Here is a 24790-nt window from a genome sequence, read left to right as displayed (position 1 = left end):
AATAAAAAAATTGGAAGCATAGTTTCTACTAAATGTATATCATTTTTGCATCATCGTAAAGGTTTTATTTCTAAAACTGTCCAGTTCAGTCCAACCATTTTAAGTTTGGGGCTTGAACATTTATAGTTTCCAGTATTTAAGTTTGGACACACCTACTCACACCAGTGATTTACTAGGCAAGAGTTTGGTCATCTTAAAAAGCTGTCCTTGTCTAAATACTAAGTGGCTACCTAGGTTGAGAGAATTCCATATTCCATATCCTGGGCGTCTCATAAACACTAGGGTGTGTGTGTGTGTGTGTGTGTGTGTGTGTGTGTGTGTGTGCGCGCACGCACACTTCTGGGACCTGTCAAGTCCAAGGTCAAGGTCCCAGCAATGTGGCTGTGTGATAAGGGTCCATGTCTGGGCCATGGATAGCCATGTCCTTGCTTTCTCTCAATAATGACAGGGAAAGGGAGCTGTCATTCCTCAAAGGCTCACCCCTAATATCACCACCAGGGGGCCAGGGTTTCACCTTGACAATGTACAGTCCAAAAATACTATCAAAATGGGCTTGGTCTGATTTTCCCAAATGTTTCCCTAAAATGTCAGTAATGGAGACTGGAGAGGCGGCTCAGCAGTTAAGAGCATTCGTTGCTCTTGAAGAGGACCTGAGTCCAGTTCCCAGCACCCATATTGGCGACTCACAACTGTCTGTAATTCCAGTTCCAGGGACTCGTGTATGCCTTCTTTTGACCTCCGAGGACACTAGGCATATACACAGTACACATACATACATGTAGGCAAACACCTCAAACACAAACATAAAAATAAATACATTTTTTTTAAAGCCCAGTGTTGTCTGAACTGGTAACAGAGACCCAGAACAATCCTGCATCAAATCCACATTCTTTAATGAAACATCATTTTCAGACAAGGACTACAATCTCCCCATGTTCCTGCCACCTGATACTTTACATGAAATGTAGTTACTCAAAATAAAAAAAAATACCCTTATATGTATAGATAACACTTTTCTTTTTTTAAGAACCTTTTTAGATTGGGGGGGTGGTTCTGATCAAACGTTTGATCACAATCTACAAAGCAAACTTTGACAACATCTATGGATGCTAAGGGACCATCTCCTCCCAAACTCCATGAACAATACCAAGAACTCTAAAAAGAAGCAAACGGCCTAACTGATGGCATATTCTTTTGTGAACTTGCTGTGTTTAGAGAATTATGTAAACAGGCTGAGCGATTTATGAATATCATAACGAATAGCATGACTGTGGAGAGGGACACTGAGGGGAGCTTACAGAAAACAGTGGATTGATACACAGCCTCATCTCAGTGGTTTGGAGTTTCCGCCCTGGGGTGCAGGTTCTAGCTTCTGCTAATTCACAGTACACTAGAATTTGAACTTGGAGACCCATATACTTCCCTAGGTCATGTGTCCCAAATGCAGTTCTTGGGTCTTAGAGCTAATGACACCCACAGGCTGGATCCCAGATAAAAGGGAAGGTCAACCGAAGGATTATCCTCTAGCCACTTTGTCCATACACATCCAGGGACAGTTTCAGAAAGACCACGGAGCAATTGGGAGGGCCAAAGTGGGGGCACTGTTCTTGGAAGCCAGCCTGTGGTTTTCTGTGTCATGTGTGAATTCCTGTGGGTGTCAGCTTCCAGAGAAGGGGCCCCCTTGTTGAATCAGGGGCTGTCTTCTGGGAATGTGTCATTCACAGGCCTAAATAGAGGCATCCACAAGAGCCGCATTGTCGTAAGTTGGGTGCTGCTGAAGCTGTGTGCTTCTGAAAAGATTCACACTAAAAGAATTATCAGTGTGTCACCAGGATGACAAACCCTATCTCTCCCCCACCTCCCACTTTCCATGGAATTTGTCAATCTTATTTAGACTTCTAAAGGTTAAAAATACAGAATTTTTATCTCTGTGGAGTGAGGTTGGTGACAGATACCTTATGCATCACGATTCCTGTTCCACCCTTGACAGACAAAATGAGACAAAAATAAAACCTACACACACACACACACACACACACACACACACACACTCCAGAGAAATGGGATTTACCAGAACAATGGGATACGCTGTGTCTTTTGCTGTATAAAGCTCTCCCTGGGTGGGTGTGCCAGCAATCAAGTCACGAGGAGGCTGAGACTCAGTTCAGAGCCAAAAGAAGCTGGAAGAGATCTCGGTTGTAAAGGGAGAAGGGTGAAGTTTGGAGCCAGCACCGGATCTGGTGATAGGCCACAGCCAGAGGGCTGGTACTGTCACACTGCCCTGATTAAGGCTTTGATAGCTGATCCTTACACACAAACATAGATACGTATATACAGACATATATTATTATTAATAATAACACTTGGATTTGTTTGTTTGTTTGTTTAAGAACAAAAGACTCCCATGCATTTCCCTTCCCCTTTCTTTGTACCACTCTGGCTTTTGCTCCCAACAGTCATTTCAGTAGGATGTCATCCTCTGGTTGGTGTACTATGATCCTTTTAAAAAAGAAAAACCATCAGCTCTCACAAACCCTTTGTTTAAGGCGATGGTCCATCACAAAGGAATTCTGGTGCTTGGGAGCTATGCCACCTCTAAGGGAAACACTCTCCTGCACTGCCTGTGTTCACCACCAACCCAACAGGACTTGCGGTTATGTAAACATTCTTTTAAACTTATTTCAACATAAATGCTCGTATAAAGCTAACATACCACATCTTTTAGCTCATAATGCCCAGAGATGCCTTAATGAAATGCCGTTCAAAACTACCTATTTCAATTATGCTTTGAGGTGCTAGAGATATGTAAACATCACCCTCTACACTTCTCTAGAGCAAGTGCCAGAGTGTTGACAATTGTGAGTGCAAGTTGATGGCTGCACCCTGCTTAATGGCAGCATAGTTGCCAATGCACTCTTTAACCTGGCTGGTCACATGAAGTGTGCCACAGACCAACTTGTTCCAGAAGATGACGACTCTCACATAACATGGAATTACTAGTTTCCACCTAGTGAGACCTGAATTGCTCCTGAGATGACATGGCAAGTCTTGCAGATGCTGCTTGAACCGGCTGTCCAGGGGTCAAAGTTCCCTAGAGCAGGTGCCTCCTCTCAGCCTCTAAGAGTCATCCCAGCTGGGGTGCTCACCAGCGAGTGCTCTGCTGGGAGTGACCATGGATTCTCTCTCATGAATGGAGACTAATGATAGGAGCACCCTAGAGAAGGTAAGGATGGCCAGCAACAGGGAAAGGCTCGAGGTCTTCCAACTCCATGAAGCTGGTTCTCTGGGCTAAGCCTCCTCTCTGTGCACTGGCATGACTCTTGTGTCAATAGTCTTGGGCTTCCTGATTGGCTGGACTCTGGAAGAGCTAAGGAAAGCCTTGCAGCCCCACCTGTCACAACTCAGCCACTGCCAAGATTTTATTCTCGATGCCCAGTGCTAACGGAAGGCAGGCAGCCAAGTCATCAGGATAGGCTCATGCTGCCTGTCACCCATGGGAGCCAGTCCAGAGATGAGGAAGGGGTAGCCCAGGCTGTCCTTTTGCCCCATAGGAGCAAGGACTGGAGAACAAGTGTAAAGAAGCCCAGCTTGTTTGTCACTAACTTCAAGTTTTACCGTCCTTTAGAAGCTGCAGTTGATAACACTGCAGCTAGAACCAATGGCCAAAGGCATGTACTTTCATCCAGATACATGGTTTCAAGGATACAGTGTGAGCTTTTGTTGTTGAAAAAAATACTGTACACCGGGGGCTGCTTGTTCACAGGTGTTTAAAGCATCCTTAGTCTCTGTCTTCCCCGCACCTTGGAGCTATTTCCTCATGTGCAAGGCATCCTGGAACTTGGTGCTGGTGTATCGGGCATGAAAGCCTTTCTTGTTGATGGTGTCATCTGTGTGGAATCGGATCATCAGCGAATCCCCTGCAGAGTAGATTTCCTCTAAAGGCTGGGGGAAAGAAAAAGGAAAGCTAGATTTTAGGTCAGTCTGTTATTGTTGGTGTACCGAGATATTGCCCAAGGATGGCCATGGCTGCCATGAGGTCACCAGTGGCTCTGATGGGCACCCATCAAAGAAAGATTCCTTGGGCCCTGCTTTACAAAGCTGAGCCTAGACACATAGTACCTTCAGCATCTGCGTGCTATCAGGGCTCTGGCACTATGCTAACCACACCCAGATCTCGTCTAATGCAAACTTCACAAGTGTGTGATAAGGCAGGTACTGACTCCATTTTACATGTGTGGGACCTAAGACTTAGGTTCACACAGGTCAGCAGGACCCAAGCTCTTTCTGATTGTGAAGTTTGTACTGTGGATCTCCTGCTCTGTGATTTTTAACGTTACGACGTGTCTGCCAGGAAAGTCGACATGAAGACCACTGTTCAGGTCTACATTCTGCCATGGCCAGCAAGTGGGTGGAGCTGCTACATTTGCCAGGGGGCTTCTGCCAGGTGGTCTGGAATAGGGTTAGAGCCAGATGCCAAGGTCACTGCCTGCCAGAGCCTAGGGATGCCAAAGGAGCCTCCCTGCTAATTAAGATCTTTGAGGGGCCCCTCTCCATGGACTCCTTGGTTTCAGAAATTGCATCAAAGGCAGTGTATCAGGTGGTCTCATTGGGTTGTTCTTTCTTTTGGAGAGCATGAACACCAGGCTGAATGTCTGTTTAGCACTGGGAGCAGTGGTGATTCCAACATGATTTGCATAAGCCCAGGCAACAGCAAAGAATTGTGGGCCATCAGCAGAGACAGGGGTTGAAGCCCAGGGCAGATGGTGTATCGTGTGGCGTGGCTGGGCAGTGGCCAGGACGTTGTATTCACTTGTTCCTGTACACCCCCTGAGTACAGACTGTATGTACACCCTAAGTCGGGTGCTGGAGATATAGTGAACCCAGGAAGTGAGTAGTAAAGAGAAAAGTAATGACCTTGAATATAAACACTGTGTTTATACCAAGGATGATCTGTAACCTTCATAGACACTTGGCTTTGTTTATGCTAAAAACCGTAAACATGGTGAATATATACAAACATAATGAATTATTAAAACCCAAAGGCCAGATGAAAATGGGAGAGAGGACTCAAAAACAGAGGCAAAGTGAGAAAGGACAGAGTGTTCTTCCACGGCTGATAATGTCCTTTGTGTCACTGGAAGACCCCTGTCTGCCTCCTGACCTGTCTCAGTGGAATCTCTTTTCCCCTCTGCCACAGCAAGCTGGCTGTGGCTCACGGTGGCAGGATTCTCTCTAGGTGTGACGTCAGGAGGTAGCCTGGACATCCCTCAGACTCACCCCTGAGCCACAGAAGCGGCCGAGCCTGGGTGCCGAGCTGTCGTAGCCATCATAGGCCTCCATGTAATCATAGCCACAGTCTGCCTCTTCCTCGACTTCAAAGGTCTGGAATATTAGCTCCACGCCGTAGCCATCCTCGGCCACTATCACCCAGTCACAGCGGGCCTGGCTTGGGTAGTTGTTGTCCCCAAACTGGGCGTGAGAATAGAGCTCTTTGGTCTGCACTTCAGCCTTCAGCCTGCCCCCACACTCTGCAGCAGAGAGATAGCAGAGACTCACTCTTCCACTCGGTACCCAGAGCCTGGCCATCAGCCCACTGCTTCCCATCAGCTTCTCTCAAGTCCGGAGCATACCTCAGGCATCCTACTGCATGATAGTAAGCAGAGGCCAGTAGTGCTATGGGCAGGGATCCCTGGGGCAGCCAAATGGGCCCGAGAATGGCACTGAGAAAGACTAGCTGTTGCCCTCTCTCCCCACCAAGGCGGGAAAAGAGCCAAAGAGTGGCTACAGGGATGTGACTGATCTGACTACTCCAAGTCTTGGCAGTACTGGAAACAGAAAGGGCTCCTACTGGCTGTAATGTATGATGTCTGACAATAGAGGGCGATAAAAGCATATTGGAACTGCAGCTGAGTACAACACAGAAACCCTGTTTTTTTGTTTTGTTTCTGGAAGGGACTATGAATGCAGGGGTTGGGGGTAGGATGGAGGAGTGGGGGTGGGGATGCAGAGTTACTTCTGGTGTGGATTGCGGACTGCTTAGTTCTTAACATCCCAGCTGGAGTGATTCACCTGGGTTGGCCCCGCCCTGGCTAACTGAGTCCTTATTCCTGTCTTTAGTCTGGTTATAGTCTCTTCATGCCTGACCTGCCTTCCAACCCATGTGACATTTGATGACTGAAGAGAGGGCAGGACGGCTCCTTCCCTACCTGCTGAACCACCCCATCCCACCACCCCAGTGACCTGCCACTCTGTAACTGGGTTCAGCTGTTGGCAATACTTACAGGTCAGTAGGAGGTTAAGCACCCTCTCCTGCCCATTCTCCTATTTGCTTTCTGGGCTGGGGTGACTATATATCCTTGTGGTTCTCAAACCCTGCTCTGTCCCTTGAGGTGTCCCCAAGTCCTGCTGTAAATAGTCCCTTTATTAAATTCTACAAATATTTCCCAAGTATGCTCCAATTTCCCTCTGAGACCCTAACCCACCCAGCACATCTATATTCTATTGTACTTTATTCTATGTGATGGATGTTTTGTCTGCATGTAGGTATGTGCACTGTGTGCTATAGGGTCTGAGCACGCCAGAAGAGGGTATCAGATCCCCCCAAACTGGAGTTACAGACAGTTGTGAGCCACCGTGTGGGTGCTGGGAATTAAACCCAGGTCCCCTGCAAGAGTAGCCGGTGCTCTTAACCACTGAGCCATCTCTCTGACCCAGAGCACCCATATTCTACTCTGTCTGCAGGGACAAGAGGGTGAATCACTCATCTGTGGCCTTAAACTCCTTGAAGGAAGTAGAGGTCCTCAAAAGGCTACAGGGGATCTCAGGAAGTGTGGGGTGTCTGCCTAAGCAGGGGGGACTAGCCTGATTGGGCATGGGGACCGACCACCACTGTTTTCTGCCTCTGGCTTAAGGGGGCTGAGGGAAGGGACAGGGGCTATTAAAAAGAGCCACAGTGGGAAAGGGGCTGTTGAAAAGAACGGCTGTGTCCTATGATCATGGCCTCCTGCTCAGTACTACAGACAAAAGCCTGTGGCAGCTTCTTTGGCAGCCCCTGGCTCAGCCACAATTAAATGCCAGGATCAAAGGGCCACGGCTCCTCTGCAGGGTAAGCCTGAAATGGCAGAGCAGAGTTCACTTCCTTATTGGCTTTCTTATTTAACAGCGTAGGTGAGTTAGAAGCATACACATCCTCTTCCAAAGGACCTGGCGGAGCTACTGACCTTTCGAGTGCCAGGAAAAAATAAAAATGACAGGGAAAAGCAACATTTCCCAGAAGTGGCCCTCGGGTGTACAATGGCTGCTCTCCACCACTCAGTTCTCAGACCTTTGCACATCACAGGCCAGCAAGATGACACACATTTTTTTAAAGGGGGAAATGGAGGGAAGGAGGAAGAAGGGAGGGGGCAGCACCAACAACGTGTTGCCCACATCCAATTTTGTCAGCTAAAGACAGCAACAGAGAACACGATTCAGCCAATCGCAGCTGCTGATGCTTCTTTTAGCGGGGACCTTTGAGGATGCCTCTCCTCACCCTACCCTGGCAGACAGACCCAAGGTCATCCTTCACCAGCTATGAGCCTGTGAGATGTTCAGCAGCGGCCCGCACCTGTGCTATGCATAGCCTGGAAGCCTTTTCTCTGCACCGAGGCATCTGAGTAAAACCTGAGAAACAGACTGTTGCCCGTAGCCACCACGGGATCTGGCTTCTTGCTGCCACAAAAGCGGCCGAGGATGGGGGCCCGGCTGTCCGTCCCATCGAACAGTTCCAGGTGGTCATAGGCACATTCCTGGTGTTGCTCAATCTCAAACTCATTGAATGTCTGAAGATGGGAGAACAGAAAGTGAATTAAGGGTCTGACATTGAGAAGGGGCACACAGGACCTGGGGGGCTCTATCGAGCAGCTTTGCAGGTAATGCCTACCATTGCCATGATGATGCAGCATCCAGTCCCAGAGCCAGGCTACCAACTGCCGGGATTTACCTCTTCCCACCCGCTCCTCTAATGCTAGAGGCCAGACGGGGCTGGGCGCTCACCCTTGCCGGTACTGGTACTATGGGCTTTGCACATGTTCCCTCACCCAACCTTTGCTACCCCGTGCCATGCACAGTCCCTGTAAGAAGATGCCAGATGGCTTGTCCAGGGCCCTCACTGGCAGTGCTGGTATGCAACCTGGGATCTGTGGCTTCAGACATGCTGCTGTTAGCCTGTGCACACTACCATACACTTGGAATTCCAGTGGCTTCCATCAGGGCCACACTGTGATGCTGTTATCTTCACAGCGACTGACATTCATGGTTTTTTGGTTTTTGTTTTTCATGCCAACAAATTATGGGAATTTTCTCACTTAAATTCTAATGACGTTATAGACCCTAACTGGAGTGAGATTCAAACAGGACCCGGAGACAAACTTTCCTAGGCCACGCTATTAACCATAACCAGATTCTTTTGTCTTTTCTTTTTTTTTTTTTTTCCTGTCCCTCCATCAAAGATTGTCCCCAGTTGTTAGCCTGGGGAGCTGGACATTTCAAGCCATAAAGATGACTGACTGGCTATGGTCTGCCTGTGGTGTCAAGGTGAGCTGGGAGCATGAGGTGAAGGCTTGGACCAAAGGACAGAGTGGGAAGGGGGACACTGGTTATACGTATGTGCATCACACTCTAGTGACAAAAGGCAGAGTCAGTCATCATGCCCACCAACCATGATCCAAGGAAGCATCCTTTTCAGACTAATTCTTGCATGCAGACAGCACAGATGCAGACAGCACAGGTTAGCATCCCCTGCAGGTCTGAGGTCCCACCCTCTTCATGATCAGCAGGAAAAGATGTTGCACATTTCCAGCAGGTGGCAGTCTGGGACAAAGGTGGCCTCTCAAAGGCCCAAACTCCTTAACTCACCCTCATCTAGATTCTACACTGCTCGGAGGGACCCAGGACAGAAGAAAGCAGTTTCTACATAGGCAGCACATGTCATGTACAGGAGGTGCCAGAGGAGCATGCCCTATGGTCTGGGGTCCCTTCTGTACCCATGATGCCTTGGGTGCCCACTAACCTATCCTTGTAGCAGGAAACTCCTTAGCACTATCACCTACAAATCACCACATCTATCTCTTCTCTCCTCCTGCATTGTTAGTCTGTCATTCACAAAGTTCACCTTGCTTATCTCAATAGTCTGAGGGATGTGTGTGTATTCCTATGTATGTGTATGCATAGAGTCTGAGTGTGTGTGTGTTCCCATGTATGTGTGTGTGTATGCATGTCTATGAATGTTTGTTCTTATGCATGTGAGTGTGCTTATGTATCTGTGAGTGTGTTCCTATGTATGTGTGTGCATATGAGTCCGTGAGTTCCTATGTATGTGTGTGTATGCATGTCTGGGAGTGTTTGTTCTTATGCATGTGAGTGTGCATATGTGTCTGTGAGTGTGTTCCTATGTATGTGTGTATGTATGTGTCTATGAGTGTGTGTGTCTGTTCCTATGCATGTGTGTCAGATTCTCTAGCTGTCAGTTGCTACACACACCATACATTACAGGTCATAGGTGGGAGAGTTAAGACAAGGGATTTGGAGAATAAACTCTTTTTTGTAAATAATGAAATGTGCTGGGCAAGACTACACAGGTACATGTTTTCCCATGTGTGTGAAACTTCCATAGAGTCACAAAATTCTAGAGAGGGAATAGGGGACCTGAGAACTTGTGATGTTCCTCTGCCAACTGTCTGTGTAAGGTAAGTCTTTCATTTTTGTTTTCCTCTTCCAGAGTGTAATGTTCTGTAAGAGGCCTGCTCTCAAAACAACTGGACCCCACAGCACTGCCGACCTGTGTCACACGGTGCTGCCTCACACGGTGCCACCGCCATCAGTGCTGTGACAGCTCTGAGCATGCTCCCTTCTTCTGCCCAGCAGCCCCACTGCAAGATTCACAGAATCTCCCCATTTCCCAGCAGCAAAAACTGAGAACCAGACATGCTACATGTTGGACACGGAGCAGGGACTTGAACCTATGTCTTCCTAACCAGAGTCTATGCTCTTAGCAAACTAATGAAACAACTCACAACTTTCACCCTGTGGCCTGCGGTTGAGGAAATGTTCCAGGTACATTCCTTCCGGCTGGGATACTTGTCAGGCCAGTTGGGGCTCATCAGGGTCCCCTCTGCACTGCTGATCTTGTACGCACAGCCAGCTGGAAGTCAGAAGGGGACAAACAGAGGGGTCATTTAGCCGGGACAGCATCACAAGGGAGTCCCGAGGTCAATATCCCATATGTGGCCTGGATCTGGTGTGACCTGGTGCCGACTCTGAAACAGGCTCAGGAGGAGAGAGTTCTGTAGCTGTGAGTATTCACCTGGAGCTTGGCACTGTGGACATGGTAAGGTTAACCAGCCAGAGCGCAGGCCCTGGGGTCAGGCACGGTTCAGTGAGAGGGCTGGTTCCACCACTTATGGGACTAAGACGTCTCATGTCCTCATGTGTAAAAGGGATGCCAGGCTCATACGTGTGGGTTAGTGTCACCCATGGTGAATGTGAACAGAGATCCCTGGGTCACTATGCCTTCCTCCCCCCATCAGTCTCTGCTTTGTCCAGGTCACCTATTATTAGCCAAGAGTGGTACCAGGGCTTGCTTGGTGACTAGTATTTTAATTTTGTCGTCCTCTGTGGTTTGCATGTACCCTGTCACTTAATTCTGCCCATCTCTAAATAAGAAAGCAGAAAGAGAGGTGTGGTCCTCACATTTTCCACCATCCTCCAAATCCTTCACTGACCCAAGGCAGAGCAAGATCTGAAGCTACGTTTATCACAGATGTACAAACTACCTTCACTGGGCAAGGCAAATGCTACGGGCAGGATTCTTCCACAATGGCTGGACATGCAGAGCCATCTGGCTCTGAAGGGAGCAAGCAAAACTCCTCACATCCTATCTCATTCTCAGTCCTGGATTTTCTTTCCCGCCAGGTCCCTCTGCTGCTTCAGCACCCAATAAACAGAGATGCTGTATTAATTATTAAACTGTTAGCCGGTGGTTAGGGCACTTAATTATTAACCCATAATTACTAATCTATGTATTTCCACATGGCCTTATCTTACCAGAGAGCTCCTGGAGCATCCTGTCTTCCTGGGCTCTACATGGCAACTGTCACACACCCTCTCTGCCTACCTTTCCCAGCATTCTCTTCATCTCCCCCACCCGCCTATCTTCCTGCTCATTGGCCAAATAGTGTTTTATTCATCAACCAATAAGAGAAACATATATACAGAAGGACATCCTCCGTCAACACGGTATGTACCAGACTGTTTCAAACACTTCCTAGGCAGGCTGGCAGCCTTACAAAATCCTTAGGTTTACCCTGCTTGTCACAGACGCTTCAAGTATTGAAGTAACTAGCTGAAGATTACTTGGCTAGGGAAGGGCAGAGCCCTTCACAATTTAGATCTAGGTATTGATTCTGGAGCCTACTGGCTTAACAGGTCTGTGATAGGCACTCGTCCCAGACCACCTGACCGGCTGTCCCACAGGGGGGCCACCAGAGTGGAGGAGATTCGGGTGGGGATCTCATGGTGTTCTACAGATGGTGGATCCCCAAGCCAACTCCCACCACACCCTCCCTCACCCCGCCACACTCCTAGAGACAGTGCCAGCCCAGCAGGTCCAGCTCACCCTCTTTGCAGTCATGTCCATTCTCGTGTAGTCGGTACCCATTCCCGCACCTGCACAGGTAGCTCCCGAATGTGTTGACACACTCCTGTTGGCAGCCGCCATTGTCCTTGGCACACTCGTCCTTGTCTGTTGAGACCAATGGGCTCTCCTGAGAAGAGCTGCCAGCTTGCCACTGCCCCCCCCACCCCTGCCCCAAAGCAGCCTCCTCCAAGGAGCCTCCCAGACCCTACCCCCTTAAAGTCACAGAGCGGGCATCTTTGTTTGGGATATTTGGGGTATCCATTGCTCTCTTTGGGGTTCTCTGTTCTCCTAAAATACTCTCATGCGTGGAACATCTGTCCTCTGTCCTGCTTTTCACCCAAACCAAGGATCTCCCTAAAGGACAGACTCACAGCAACAGCAACAATGAACAGCAATGGCAGCAATAATGAAAATGAGGAACATATACTGGATATTGACCACAACATGGGTCCTTGTCACTTTCTATATGTTATTGTTATTTAAGTTAATTCCCACTCAATCTAAAAAGGATGTATCTGTACACACACACACACGCACGCACACTCACACACACCCTCAGTTCACATGCAAAGAAACGGGCTGAGGTAACTCATATGCCCAACCATTCCGCATGAAGCTCATGATGACTCAGATGGGTCTGGACACACACTGTTCCCTGTGTGTGGAGAGGTTAAGTGTGTGGGTCAGGAACCACACAGTGGGCATTGCTTGAGGCTGTGCCTCAGTTGTCTTGGGTTTCCTCAGGTTTCTGGAGGGGAAACAGGATGGAAATCAGGAAAGCCTTCGGGAGAATGTTCCGCGCCTAGGTAGTGTTGGTTGTTACAACTACAAGCACATGTGACCCCTAGTGCTGGCTGTTTCCTGTGTTTTCCGAGGCTCTAGCTGGCGTGGACCTTTCCACGGCCACCTTCTTCCTGTGGTAAGTGAGGCTCTGCCCCCACCCGCTCTCTATACTTGCCGCAGGGATTATTGGTGTCAGCCTTCCCTCTGTTCTGTCTTGCTGCCCTAGTGGTGGCGTTTTAGAACAGTTCGCATTGTATCTCATGGGGACAACCAAAACCCTATCCAGAGCTCTCAGAGTGCAGACTGACTGTCACAGCCCAGGATAGCCCCACACACACACATACACCCCTTCCTAAGTCCTCCTGCTAACGGCCCTCATCCCCCTAAGACTTAACTTCTCTCTCTGGTTCTGTGTGTAGACATGGAACTGTACCCCTCATTAGCGACTTGCATAGCCTTCTCTGAGGAGATTCTTGTCCCCCCCCCCCCAGCTCCATACTCCCTGGCCTGGTTTGATCGCATGACATTTGTAGGTCTCCCTGCTCAGAACCTACAGAGATCTCTACATCCGGTCTCACTGGATCCCACTCTTTAGCCAGAATTCATGGCTCCTTATGACCAAGCCTGCCTGACCTGGCCCACCTGTGACTTCCCCAGTTGGCCATGGCTCCTGCCAGTCTAGTCTTGTAGGTCTTTGTGAATACTGAGACCCTTGAATCCAAGCTCACGACAGCTCCTCTTCTGCAGACATTGGTCACTCTCTCTCTCTAGTCATACGATCTCCACCTCGGCCCTTTAAATCTGGCCCAGATCACATGCATCAGGAGAGAGCCTATACCCACTGCTTTAGGCCCCCTCTCCTCCAAGAATCAGCCCTCATCGGCCTGCCCTAAGCTGGGACTCACCGGGATATTGTCTTTCTGGCCTCCCCAGCCAGGGCAAGCTTACGCAATGCTAGATGCCATCCAAGCAACCTCTGAGCTCAGATCTGTGCTGTGCCCAGGACACAAAACAGAACTTGCTCAGTGGGAGACTGCCCACCCTCAAGAGCCAGACAGAACTCTGAGTGCCTATGAAGCCCAAACAACGGGCCTGCTTCCATGCCGAGCACTAACACCCTTGTGAACAGTTCATATTGCAGTGTGATGTGACCAACAGGACCCACTACATACTTTGTGGTGTCCTTGAGTTCCAATTTCCGGCTCATAGAACTTAAGAGAATAAAGTTCTTTGTTTTAAGACACACTTGGCACGTGGCAACTTGTTGGGGTGTCCCCATCCCCAGGAGCTGAACTGAGCCACCGGTATAGAAACCACTGTCACGATGGAGGGTGAGGAGGAAGTCAGAGAAGGCAGAGAGGAGGCTGCAGGAACTCGGGGTCCAGGAGCCTTCGGGCCTCTGCAGGCCCGCCCCACCTGCCTGAGAAGAAGTGGGCCCGGAAGCCTCCTTTGGAGACCGTGTTGTCAGACTTGAACTCCACGCGCATGTTGTTGCTCTGCGATGTGATGACCTCAGGGGTCTCGGAGCCACAGAACCTGCCATGAAGCTTGGCGTCAGGGGACAGGCCACTGCGTACCTCCACAAAGTCATACTTACAGACCTGTGAGGGGACATGATGTTAGCAACCCGACAGTCACAGCCCACGACGGTCCTCCCCTCCCTCCTCCCCAAGTCCTCCTGCTGACACTCATGGGTCCCCACCAGAGCCCTCCACCCCAGAACCCTGTGGGAACACGGGCTCTATGAGTCCTGGAGCTGCAGTCCTCTGGATTGTCACTGTGCTGGTGATAGCCAGAGGGGGACAGAGACTTTCCAGCGAGGGCGCTGTGAGGTGCAGCCACCCGGCAGCAGAATATCAAGTCCTTACTTGCTTCTACTTATTTAGATCGAGGGCTACCATAAGGCATTGGCTTCAGCAAAGGTCCTGGGCAGTGGGGAGATGGCAGAGGAGGAGAGAGGAAGGGAGGAAATGTCTTCAAACCATGGCCACAGTCCAACTGCATCAGAGTCTCATGCAGACAAACTAATGTCCAGAAGGGAAACACCTTTGTCTGACATCACCAGGCTCATCAGTGGCAGAGCTGGGACTAGACAGAATCCACATCACCTCGTGGGGCACAGAATTCTCTTTGAAAATAACTTAAGTGCTGAATGTCTGGTCAGTTACTTTCAAATGGGTGTGTGTGTGTGTGTGTGTGTGTGTGTGCGCATGCGCACACACACACACACATGCGCACATATTTGTGCATGTGAGGGCAGATGGCTATGGAGGTCAGGAGTGTTATAGGTGGTCACGGTGCTGGGAATTGCACTTGGGTCCTGTGTAAGAGCAGTGCTCCCTCTTAAGTTTCTGAATGTGGGATTTGGGGCATGGAAGTCTCTCTTGGTTCCCTAAACGGGTGATGGAGTGGGTAAGAGCTAGGCCGCTGCTGTTGTTAAACTGACAGCCCCAGTTGGGCTTTTGCAGGGGTACGTGGAGAAGCACGTGTAGCCCCAGGTGCTCCTACAATTCCCAGGTGGAGCATGGGATGTTTCTGTCACCACTCTGGCTGTGGGGTACTGCCGAGGCCTCTTCTGACTTGATTATCCCTAGCCACTTCCAAGAGACAGGGACAGGCTGTTTATAGTATCCTTGGCTGCCGCTGGCCCTCGGTGCCTTTTTATTTTTCTCTTCTGGACGCTAGTCCCCAGATCCACACCTTGGAGTTTCAATCTGCCCTGACCACTGTACCCCAACTCCTGTCTCCTTCATTCTTGATCCCATCTCCCTTGAGTTAGTGAAAAGGGCATGCAGCTAAAGTGACTCAATGAAATGCTGCCCCCTTCTCCTCAGCCCCCAATTCTGCTTCGTCTACACCCCAGGTCCCCACCAGTTTCACCCAGGCCACCCTGACACCTGAGGAGCCTGTCCTAGCTCTGAGTCACTTTCCAACACAGCCACCACTCCATCTGCTATGGGGCACAGACATACATCGTTGCCTTCCAGATCAAATGCTTCAAACTGCAGGGAGATGCGGTACTGTGTGGGGGCCACCACCTGCCAGACACAGTTCTTGTTTGTGGGGTACTCCTTCGGCCACCCAGGGCTGGTGATGGTGCCATTTAGCTTGGTAATGAATCCACCACAGGCCACTGCATAGAGGGAAACAGACTTTAGATTCATCTAGTTTTGGTTTGCGATTTCCCTCAAGCACCGGGAAGACCTGCTGACCTTGAATAATCATGAAAAAGTTAAGCAACCTGAACTGACTCAGATTCTTTTTTCGAGGTGACCGGTTTCCACTGACACTTCGGAGGAACAAGCTGGGGACAATTGACTGCTGTTAAAGTAATGATGGAGCGTTTGAGCTGTCATACAGTAACTAGCACAGTTGGGGGCTCCACAGGCCTTGGACCAAAGGAGAGTTAGAGATGTCTGTACCAAGCTACTCACTGTGCCTGGCTTGTGTGAGCAAGCGGATTCCTGTAGGTGGGTAGGTGGGCTAAGCCCTGGCCACATGGGAAAGAGGCAATTGAGGGGTTATCAACCAAGTCCCGCCAGAGCACTCACAGCTCCTTGTGGTTTTGCCATGACGACCACATGAATTTTATGCACTCACAGTAGGCACCAGCTTCTGTCTCATGGTTTGAAGGATGACTGGAACCTGTTATATTTGTGACTGTCCCCACTTGTTTCTGTCTTGGAAAAGTATGCGGCTCTCCTGAACATCGTTAGTTCATAGTCAGCCACCTGTCAATCTCTGTCTCAACTTCTTCTAAAACTTGTCTCACATCCCTTGTAATTTCAACTTACAACTTGGTCCGACACCAACCTTCACATGTCTTCTTGTCGGCAGCCAGCTCGTAGCCCGGGTCACAGGCGCATGTGTAACTGCCGAGTGTGTTGACACAGCGTTGCTCACACCCACCATGGTCTGGCCAGGAACACTCATCCACCTCTGTAGGGAGGGAAAGTGATAGGGCTAAATGTCATCAAGATGCACGGTTCATATCCTCCCTTCCATACCCTAGGGCTCCAGGTACATGTCTCTATGACAGAAGCTACTCTCAGTGGCCACCCCCTAAAACTCCTGTGTCTGCACTTGACAGTCAAATGCAGCAGCTTCGGTCAAAGGTGGACTCCTGGTCACATAAACAGGGGCATCTAGTTATCCAGACTAGAAAGGGCCATGCCTGGAGAACAGAATTATGCAAGGGGCCCATTCACTGTACACGAGTGGTTTTATGAATCTCATCAGGTTCCACACCAGGGGCCACATCATTTAATACCACAGAATTGGGGTTCTCCACCTAAGTACAGAACTCCTTAGAGACATTCAGCAAAAGATGCAGATGGAGGGGTGCACCTCCATATGAAGATGTACGAGTATCCTAGACAGAGCTATATGTTACAAGTAGTTTTTCCTGCTGACCTGGGCCCAGAGCCGCGCCAGCCATTTTGTTATGAGTAGTTTCCTGCCAGCCTGGTCCCCCAGCCGTGCCAGGCCAAATAACACACAGAGACTCTGTATTTGATATAATTCTGTTGGCCAGTTACTACTTTCTTATCGGCTAGCTCTGTCTTAATTATCAACCCATTTCTATTAATCTAAGTACTTCCACGTGGTCTTATCTTACTGGAGAGAGGGACTGACGTTCCTCTCTCTCCAGTCTCTCCATGTTGACTCCTCCCTCCTACTTCCTCTCTCCTCTTTCTCTACTAGTCCCGCCTATCTTGCTTTCCTATTGGCCAATAGTGCTTTATTCATTAACCAATAAGAGAAACATATTTACAGAATGACATCTCCCATCAGCTAGAAGTCTGCCAGGCAGCATTTTTATAGAAATTCTTAGGAACATGCAGAAAACACTGGGTTTTCAGATTAGCCACTGTTCCTGGGAGAAACTGTTAGGTAAACAGGAAGCAGGCTTGGGGTGGGGAGCCTGAGGGATTCAGCACAAACAGATGTCCAGTGTGTTCCCAGAGCATTGAACAACAGTAAGTAGGATGTCATGAGCTCTGAGCATAGACAAACACAGGAGTCACTGGAGAATCCCCCCAGGAGATGTTAGTTCACAAGCCACTGATACAAAGAAATCCTTAGCATTGGCCATCTCCAGGAAGAGTATTAGAAGTAAAAGGTAAACCATTCTGTTGGCAGGCTATGATATACCTATCCATGAGAGATAGCATACAGGGTGTGCCCTGACTGTGCCAGAAGAGTCTAATGAAGGGACCACTCAGCATCATTTGAAATGCAAAGTGGGTGGGACAGGAAAACAGTGCAGATCGGTGGCACCAAGGAATAGGTACAGATTAAGCATGGAGTTGTTGGTGAGACCCTGAAAGCATGAACTGCACAAGGAAATGAAAGAAACCAGAATATCTAAGAGTTGGGAATCCTCTCTCTGTCTCTCCCTCTCTACTGCCCTTTTCCAACTCAAATGAACCTACTCTTGGCCCATCTTTCTTGTCTGTGATGCATGAATCCCTTATCAGCCTGATTAACCTTCTCCAGGAGAAGACCGCTTGTCAGGATGCCAGAACTTCACCCACTGGATGTTATACAGAGTAACTCTGAATATCAGGTGGTGTTCTTGGACCCAACAAAAACTGAACTGGGTTAGTCATTGGCACCTAGAGATGCCACAGGCAGGGAAGAGAAGTTGTCCATGGCCATTAATAAATGTAGTATTAAACATGTTGAAACAGTGTTCAAGAAACTAATTGCTCATTGTGTCAAAATATACGGCATCTGCTAAAAATTCTGCAAAGATGAAAATATATGGGACAATATATAGCAGTAGAAAGAATCTGTGTCAGGTTGGATCAACTGACGGGATCCATCACATGGACTTGGATGCCGCTTGTTTAGCTTCTCTGAGCTTTCCTCTAATTGATAAAACGACAAGAATGGCCTTGGCTTTTGCGGTGGTTGAAAATTAGGTCTGCAAAGGACTGGTGCACAGTCAGTGGGCAGGGTGGTCATGTCACAAACAGCTCTGACACAGCAGTGGCAATTTCAGCAGATGGGAAGATAGTGACAGGGACAGTGGAAGGAGGAAGCAACATGGACCCATCCTTGTCAGGAAGACGTGCAGAGGGCAGGAAGCGAGAAGGACAGAGCAGATGAAGGGAAGTGTTGTGGAATATTAGTTGAAGATGTGTTACATTTGTTTATGTTGTGGAACACTGCATCTGCTTAACTCTGTGAAGCTGTGTTATTTTGCCTGTGTAAAACACCTGGTGGTCTAATAAAGAGCTGAACGGCCAATAGCTAGGCAGGAGACGGGATTGACGGTGCTGGCAGGTGCAGAGAATAAATAGAAGAAAAAGAGAAGAGGGAGGAGCAAGAATGCGAAAAGGAAAAGGAAGAGCTACCCAGCTACACGTCAAGCCACGGAGTAAGAAATAAAGAAAGGTGTGGAGAATAGAGAAAGATAAAAGCCCAGAGGTAAAAAGTAGATGGGATAATTTTAGTTAAGAAAAGCTGAATAGAAACAAGCCAAGCTAAAGTGGCAGGTCCCCAAAGGAGCAAAGAGTAAAACAAAACAAAACAAAAGCAGGGCAGGGCTTGAAAGCTAAGCCAGTGAAGGAGGAGTGTATGGACAGGAGCTGTGCAGCAGGTTTAAGAAACTGACCAGAGGGCAGAGAAAACGTAGAAAAGATCCCATGAGAGAAAACGTAGAAAAGATCCCATGAGAGAAAACATAGACAAGATCCCATGAGAAAAGACAAAGATAAATGAAGACCCGAGGGGAGGGGATGGGGAGGGGAGGGGAGACTGATGCCAGGAGATACGGTGATTGTGGGCAGGGCACAGGGGCAAGAAAGAGGGGATCGCCATTTCTTAGCAGTTGTTGCTAGGTGGAGGAGGGAGACCGGTGGAACGGACTTAAAGCCAAGAAAACACCATTCATGCAGAGACAAAAGGGAGAAATAAAAGCTGCAGGAGCGGTGCGCTGTGTTGCTGTCTGCAGCACTGTGCCAGCACGGGTAAGTGGCGGGCAAGGGCACATTCTTGCCAGGGTCTGGCTGGTTACATGGCCTCCACGGTGCCACTAGGCATCACCCGCACCACACCCACTGGCTCATGCTCACTCCACACAGCGCACACCCTCCGAGGAGACCTGAGCATGCAGATAGAATCGGCTGGAACGAGAGCTTAGCCGATTGTGGCTGGAGCCCTAGCTTCTTACCATCCCCTAGGTGCACAGGAAAAGAAGGAGCCGTTCTGTGGCTCAATAATGAAACTCAGACAAGATCTTCAAATCATTTCAGAGAGAGGCAAGGAAAGGGAAGTTCAAGCACATCCGGGACTTTGAAGAAAGACCTCAAAGCAAGTCCCCACTACCACCTCACCCCGTGTGCCCCCCACCCACTGCAACGGCAGTGTGGAGGGATTTCACACTCCTTGTGTAGGGCTGTGGGACCAGCCAAGCCTCGAATGCCACCATCCTCTCTTAAAGTAAGCAGACGTGCCCGCTGCCTAGCCAATTGGCTCTGAGGGGCTGCCATCTGGCACCAAGAGATCAGTGCTGAGGCCAGCTGGCACCCTGGCCAGTGTTACGGGCCAGCTGGGCCCCAGGCACCGGTTGTTGCCAACTGGCATCAAGGCACAAGGTTCTCTGGCTCAACCCGGCTGTGCCACAGGCCCCGTGGTGATGCTTTCAGCTCCCGATCCCATTCCCCCACTCCCCCCCCCGTGCCCCGCCCAGCAAAGACACTTGAGCCAGACACCGTCCTCTGGAACATGCCACTGTGGCCTTACTGGTCAAGGGAATTAATAACTAGATATTAAGGTTTTCATTCTGTCTCCTGATTTCCCCTGGATGTCCTGAAGGGAAGAACAGTAACCCCACATCTCACTTGGGTCTCAACAACTTGCAAAGTGTCTCCAAGCCATCATTTCCTTGTAGTTTCGCACCTTAACAGACTTTCTTCTTTCTGTTCTACAAGGGGAAATTGAGGCTCCGGTAAGGAAATGAGGCTGCCTAGCAGGTTGGTAAGTCTTGAAGTCAGTTCTTCTGACAGTCACCTTTTAGGGAGAACCTAGGAAAGGTATCAAAGAAGAGGCAGGGCCAGGTATAGTGGCTCACATCTGTGATCTGAGCACAGGAAACTGAGACGGGAGAATGGCCATGAATCTGAGTGAGTTACAGGCCAGCCGGGGTTATAGTGTAATACCCTCTCTCAAAAGACTAAAATAACAAAATAAAAAGGAGGAACAAGGAAGATGGGGGATGGAGGGAAGGGATGGGATTTCCCTGTCACAGCCAGGAGACACAGAAGAGGAAGGAAGGCAGTACATAGTCCCCCTGAAGTGGGTATGGATGGCTGGACACCAAGTGGTACCATAATGAGGGAGCCATGAAGAAGGAGCTGCAGGGACCCTCTGTCTCTACCGTCATGACAGTTGGCATGCTCCTGGCACCCAGCCACAATAACAGTAAACCAGACCCGGGAAATACTGTGTCCTTCCTAAGGATGGTGTGCATCCTTTGGGGTTGCTGCTTGTCCATTCAGAGGAAACATGGAAGCCCTTTCTTATGCTGGGTATGCCTTTGTGGCCTGGGTCTGAGTCTATCAAGAAAAATTGTTCCCTTACTGCCTCCCCACCCTCTTCCTTGGGGACAAGCATGGAGGATGGGAGCCAATGCCTCTGGAATTGCCTTTCCAGCCCACATAAGGAGTGCCCAGCACTTGTAGAGGGTCTGGGGTCTGAAGTCAGGCAGGTTTAGATCTTTAGTCTGCCACCCATCTCTGAGTAACCCTCAGCAACCCTTCTCAACTTAGACCAATACAATTAAGCCTAAAAGACAGGAACAAAATAATACCAGGTAAAGAAAGCACCTTGCACAGGCCCTGGGACACAGTGAGTTCTCAGTTAATGAAGTTGCCAGGCATGAGTTGTTGTTAATTCAGGGTTCCACTAAGTATAAGCTTGACCTGGTGAAATCACTAGGTCTTGAAGCCTGCGTTTAGTAGGTAAAGTGTTTGCTCTGCAAGTGTGAAGACCTGAGTTCAGATCCCTAGCATGCACATAAATGTTAGGTGTGCATGGAAGCATGCTTGCAATTCCAACATCAGAAGGCAGAAGGGCCCTTGGAGAGAGCTGGCTAGCTAGGCGAGCCAAAGTGAGAGGCCCTGCTTCAAAGAATAAGGTAGAAATCTCTTAGAAAGACCCCTAATGTCTCAGGCCTCATATGCACATGCACTCCTGCACATGTACATGTACCCAAATTCACATGAACATTCTATCACACATCAACACATATTTACCCTTCAAAAACAAACCGCTAACTCTCATTTTCCTGAATAGAAATCTCCTTACAGAAGCCAAGGAGAGCCTGTTCCTATGTATGAATGCCACCGGGCCCCACCAGCAGCTCTGAATGAGCAGCCTCCTCCCTGCAGAGCCTTGCTTACTGCTAAGGCCTCATATAGATGGGGGAGTCTCACACAGGGGAAAGCAGCATTTCTTCCCATGAATGAACACAGGAACAAACCGCTAAGCCATACCCTTGAAGAAATTGGCTGCGAAGCCTGCTTTATTGATGGAACCATCGGACACAAACTTCACCCACAGTCTGTTGGCACTGGATTTGACAGCCTCTGGCTTCTCATAGCCACAGAAGTGGCCAATCAGGGCGCTCTCCTCCGTGGATCCATCGCGGATTTCCAGATAGTCATATGCACAGCTGTCATGCCTTTCGATCTAAAGAGAGAGACAGAGGCCACGTGGATGACACTGGATGACTGGCTTAGAGCTTTTTAATGCAAACTCAAAACCTAACTCACTCAAACCTAATGAAGCAGCCGTCACTGTTGCAACAGTCGGGGTGGACAAGCTAGAGAGGGCCTAAGAGAAGCGAGGGAGACCGGCTTGAAATGGGCCTTTAGCTTCCTACTTTTAACAAAAGTGGACACTTGTCTCCTTTTAGATGTGTGTGTGTGTGTGTGTGTGACAGAGTGTGAGTGTGAGTGTGTGTGAGTGTGTGAGACAGTGTGTGAGTGACTGCATGTGTGTGTGTGACAGTGTGTGAGTGTGTGTGCGTGTGAGTGTGTGATTATGTGTGTGAGACAGAGTGTGTGAGTGTGTGTGTATGTGTGTGTGAGGCAGAGAGTGTGAATGTGTGTGTGAATGTGTGACAGTGTGTGAGTGTTGTGAATTTGTGAGTGTGTGTGTGACAGTGTGTGACTGTGTGAATGTGTGAGTGTGTGTGACAGTGTGTGAGTGTGTGTGAATGTGTGTGTGACAGTGTATGAGTGTGTGTGAGACAGAGTATGTGAGTGACTGTGTGTGTGAGTGTGTGAATGTGTGAGTATGTGTGTGTGAGAGTGTGTGAGTGTCTGTGTGTGTGAATGTGTGAGTGTGTGAGTGTGTGTGTGTGTGTGTGTGTGTAGGCCACAGGTAAACAAACCTTAGGTATTGTTCCTCAGAATCCTCCTACTTTGTTTGAGACAGGGTTTCTCAGTAGCCTGCAGCACATCAGTTAGGCAAGCCCCAGGGATCTGCCTGCATTGCCTTCCCAACCCTGGAATGACAAGGTACACCATGCTTGGCTTTTTAAAATGGGTACTTAGGACCAAACTCAGGGCCCCACACCTGCAAGACAAGGAAACACTTCACTGACTGAGCCAGACCCCACCCCCAACCTTTTCTGGTTTTTTGGTTGGTTTGTTGGTTGGTTTGGGTTTTTTTTTTTTTTGGTTGAGATAAAGTCTCACTGTGGTCCAGTCATCCCTAAAACTCACTTTCCTCCTGCCTCAGCCTCCCGAGTGCTGCGACTTCAGTATCTTTGTGAGCTATGAGAACCCATCTTTTTAGAGGAGGGTGTAGAGGAGGCACTCTCTCAGGGAAACAACCCAGCAGAGCTCACCTCAAAGGACTGGAAGGTAAGTCCCACATGGGACCCATCCGCCACTGTGATCCTCCACACACATTCCTTGGAAGGTCTGTAGTCATCGGGGTAATTGGGAGATTGGATCTGACCGGCATCTTTTGTGATGTCTCCCCCACACATGGCTTTAGAAAGAAGAGAAGAAAAGGAGGGGTCAGACTGTGGTCACATCTTACAAATGCAGGTAAGTGGCTACTTATTGCCACTAGATGGCTCCAAGAGCCAGCGTTTTCATCTGGGTCTATCAAAGCAGGTATTTAAGGCAGGAGGGTGGCACCCTCTGTGCATACAACAGAACTATGTCGGGAATCGTTCCAACTGTGGGAGCCTGGCCTCATCCTCGGAGTCTTACTCAGGTGGGCCTGGAGATGGTGGTGCTGCGGAGAACACGTGTGCTTGCACACACGTGCACAAACACATGCATGTGCAGATATGTTCATTTTTCCTTTTATGAAATAAAGTTTTGGAGTCTCCAATTTCTCAATGATTCAAGGCAAAGGGGCCTTTGATACTTTTTAGTTCCATTCCATTGTGAGACAGTAGAGTTAAAACACACAGACGCATCCCTGGGGTGACCTTACAGCCCTCCTCATACATGGAAAGGGACCTCCAGGTAGTGCCAGGTTGACTTTTCGCTGGTGAAACAAGAGCCCAGAGAGGTCAGGTCCCCTCTGCTTGAGCTCTAATGAGTGGTTAGAGGCCACCGCCATCTCTACAGGACTGTACACCCTGACACCTCCCACACCCCAGCTGGGCTCAGAAGAGAGCTCAGTGGGCCTGTGACAGTGGCTGAGCTCAACACAGCTGACCTCAGTCGGCCCAATGTGACAGAGGCAGTGTGCAGTCCTCAGCTTGGACTCTGTGTTAAGAGCTTGACCCTAGAGCAAGTGGCCTCATACACCTGGGAAGGAACCAGGCTGCAACAGAAGGACAGGTACTTGTCAGTGGCCATCTGCCTGACGGCTCCATCAAGAACACACCTTCATATACTGCAAAGAAGCCCTTGCCGAGGATGCTGCTGCTGCTACGGAATTCCACCCACAGACGGCTGTCAGAGGAGATGAGGGGTTCAGGCACCTTATCGCCACAAAACCTCCCTGGAGAGGGAAAGGACAGTCAGGACACTGTGGACATTGAGCGCACCTCGACGCGGCCTGAAGGAAAGGCAGGAACGTGACAGCTGACCCTGCAGTACACACAGAGCTGAAGATGGGTCTAAGGATGGCATGTCTGTATACCTATGAGGGACAAGTACGGATTCCAGGTAATCGAAGTACCCCTGTGGCAAGGGCCCTGTGGTGGTTCTCAGGTCGGGAGGGAGGATAGTCCTGAGCTATTGCTGATGTGTCTTTCTCCAAAGCTTCTGAAGACACCACACCCTCCCCTTTGGGGCACTGGGTATTCTGATGTCCTTGCTTCGGAAGTGGGGCCAGAGACCAAGAAACCAA

The 24790-nt window shown here is 49.3% G+C and overlaps 1 protein-coding gene across 1 annotated transcript in view; it reads right to left on the bottom strand.

Moving 5' to 3' along the window:
- Window positions 1–3712: 3712 nt before the first annotated feature.
- Tll2 (tolloid like 2) overlaps window positions 3713–24790 on the bottom strand; it is a 66065-nt gene continuing 44987 nt past the window's right edge. Inside the window, exons 11-21 of the mRNA XM_051200037.1 lie at window positions 24323–24439; window positions 23322–23467; window positions 21961–22156; window positions 16271–16396; window positions 15430–15590; window positions 13878–14058; window positions 11654–11779; window positions 10053–10180; window positions 7607–7820; window positions 5278–5528; window positions 3713–3942 (exon numbers count right to left, since the gene is read on the bottom strand). Coding sequence (XP_051055994.1) covers window positions 3808–3942; window positions 5278–5528; window positions 7607–7820; window positions 10053–10180; window positions 11654–11779; window positions 13878–14058; window positions 15430–15590; window positions 16271–16396; window positions 21961–22156; window positions 23322–23467; window positions 24323–24439 — 1781 coding nt within the window. The 3' untranslated portion in view covers window positions 3713–3807. The remainder of the gene's footprint in view (window positions 3943–5277; window positions 5529–7606; window positions 7821–10052; window positions 10181–11653; window positions 11780–13877; window positions 14059–15429; window positions 15591–16270; window positions 16397–21960; window positions 22157–23321; window positions 23468–24322; window positions 24440–24790) is intronic.

Source organism: Phodopus roborovskii, unplaced genomic scaffold, assembly GCF_943737965.1.
Source record: "Phodopus roborovskii unplaced genomic scaffold, PHOROB, whole genome shotgun sequence".
Taxonomy (NCBI): Eukaryota; Metazoa; Chordata; class Mammalia; order Rodentia; family Cricetidae; genus Phodopus; species Phodopus roborovskii.
This window is presented reverse-complemented; position numbering and strand designations above follow the sequence as displayed.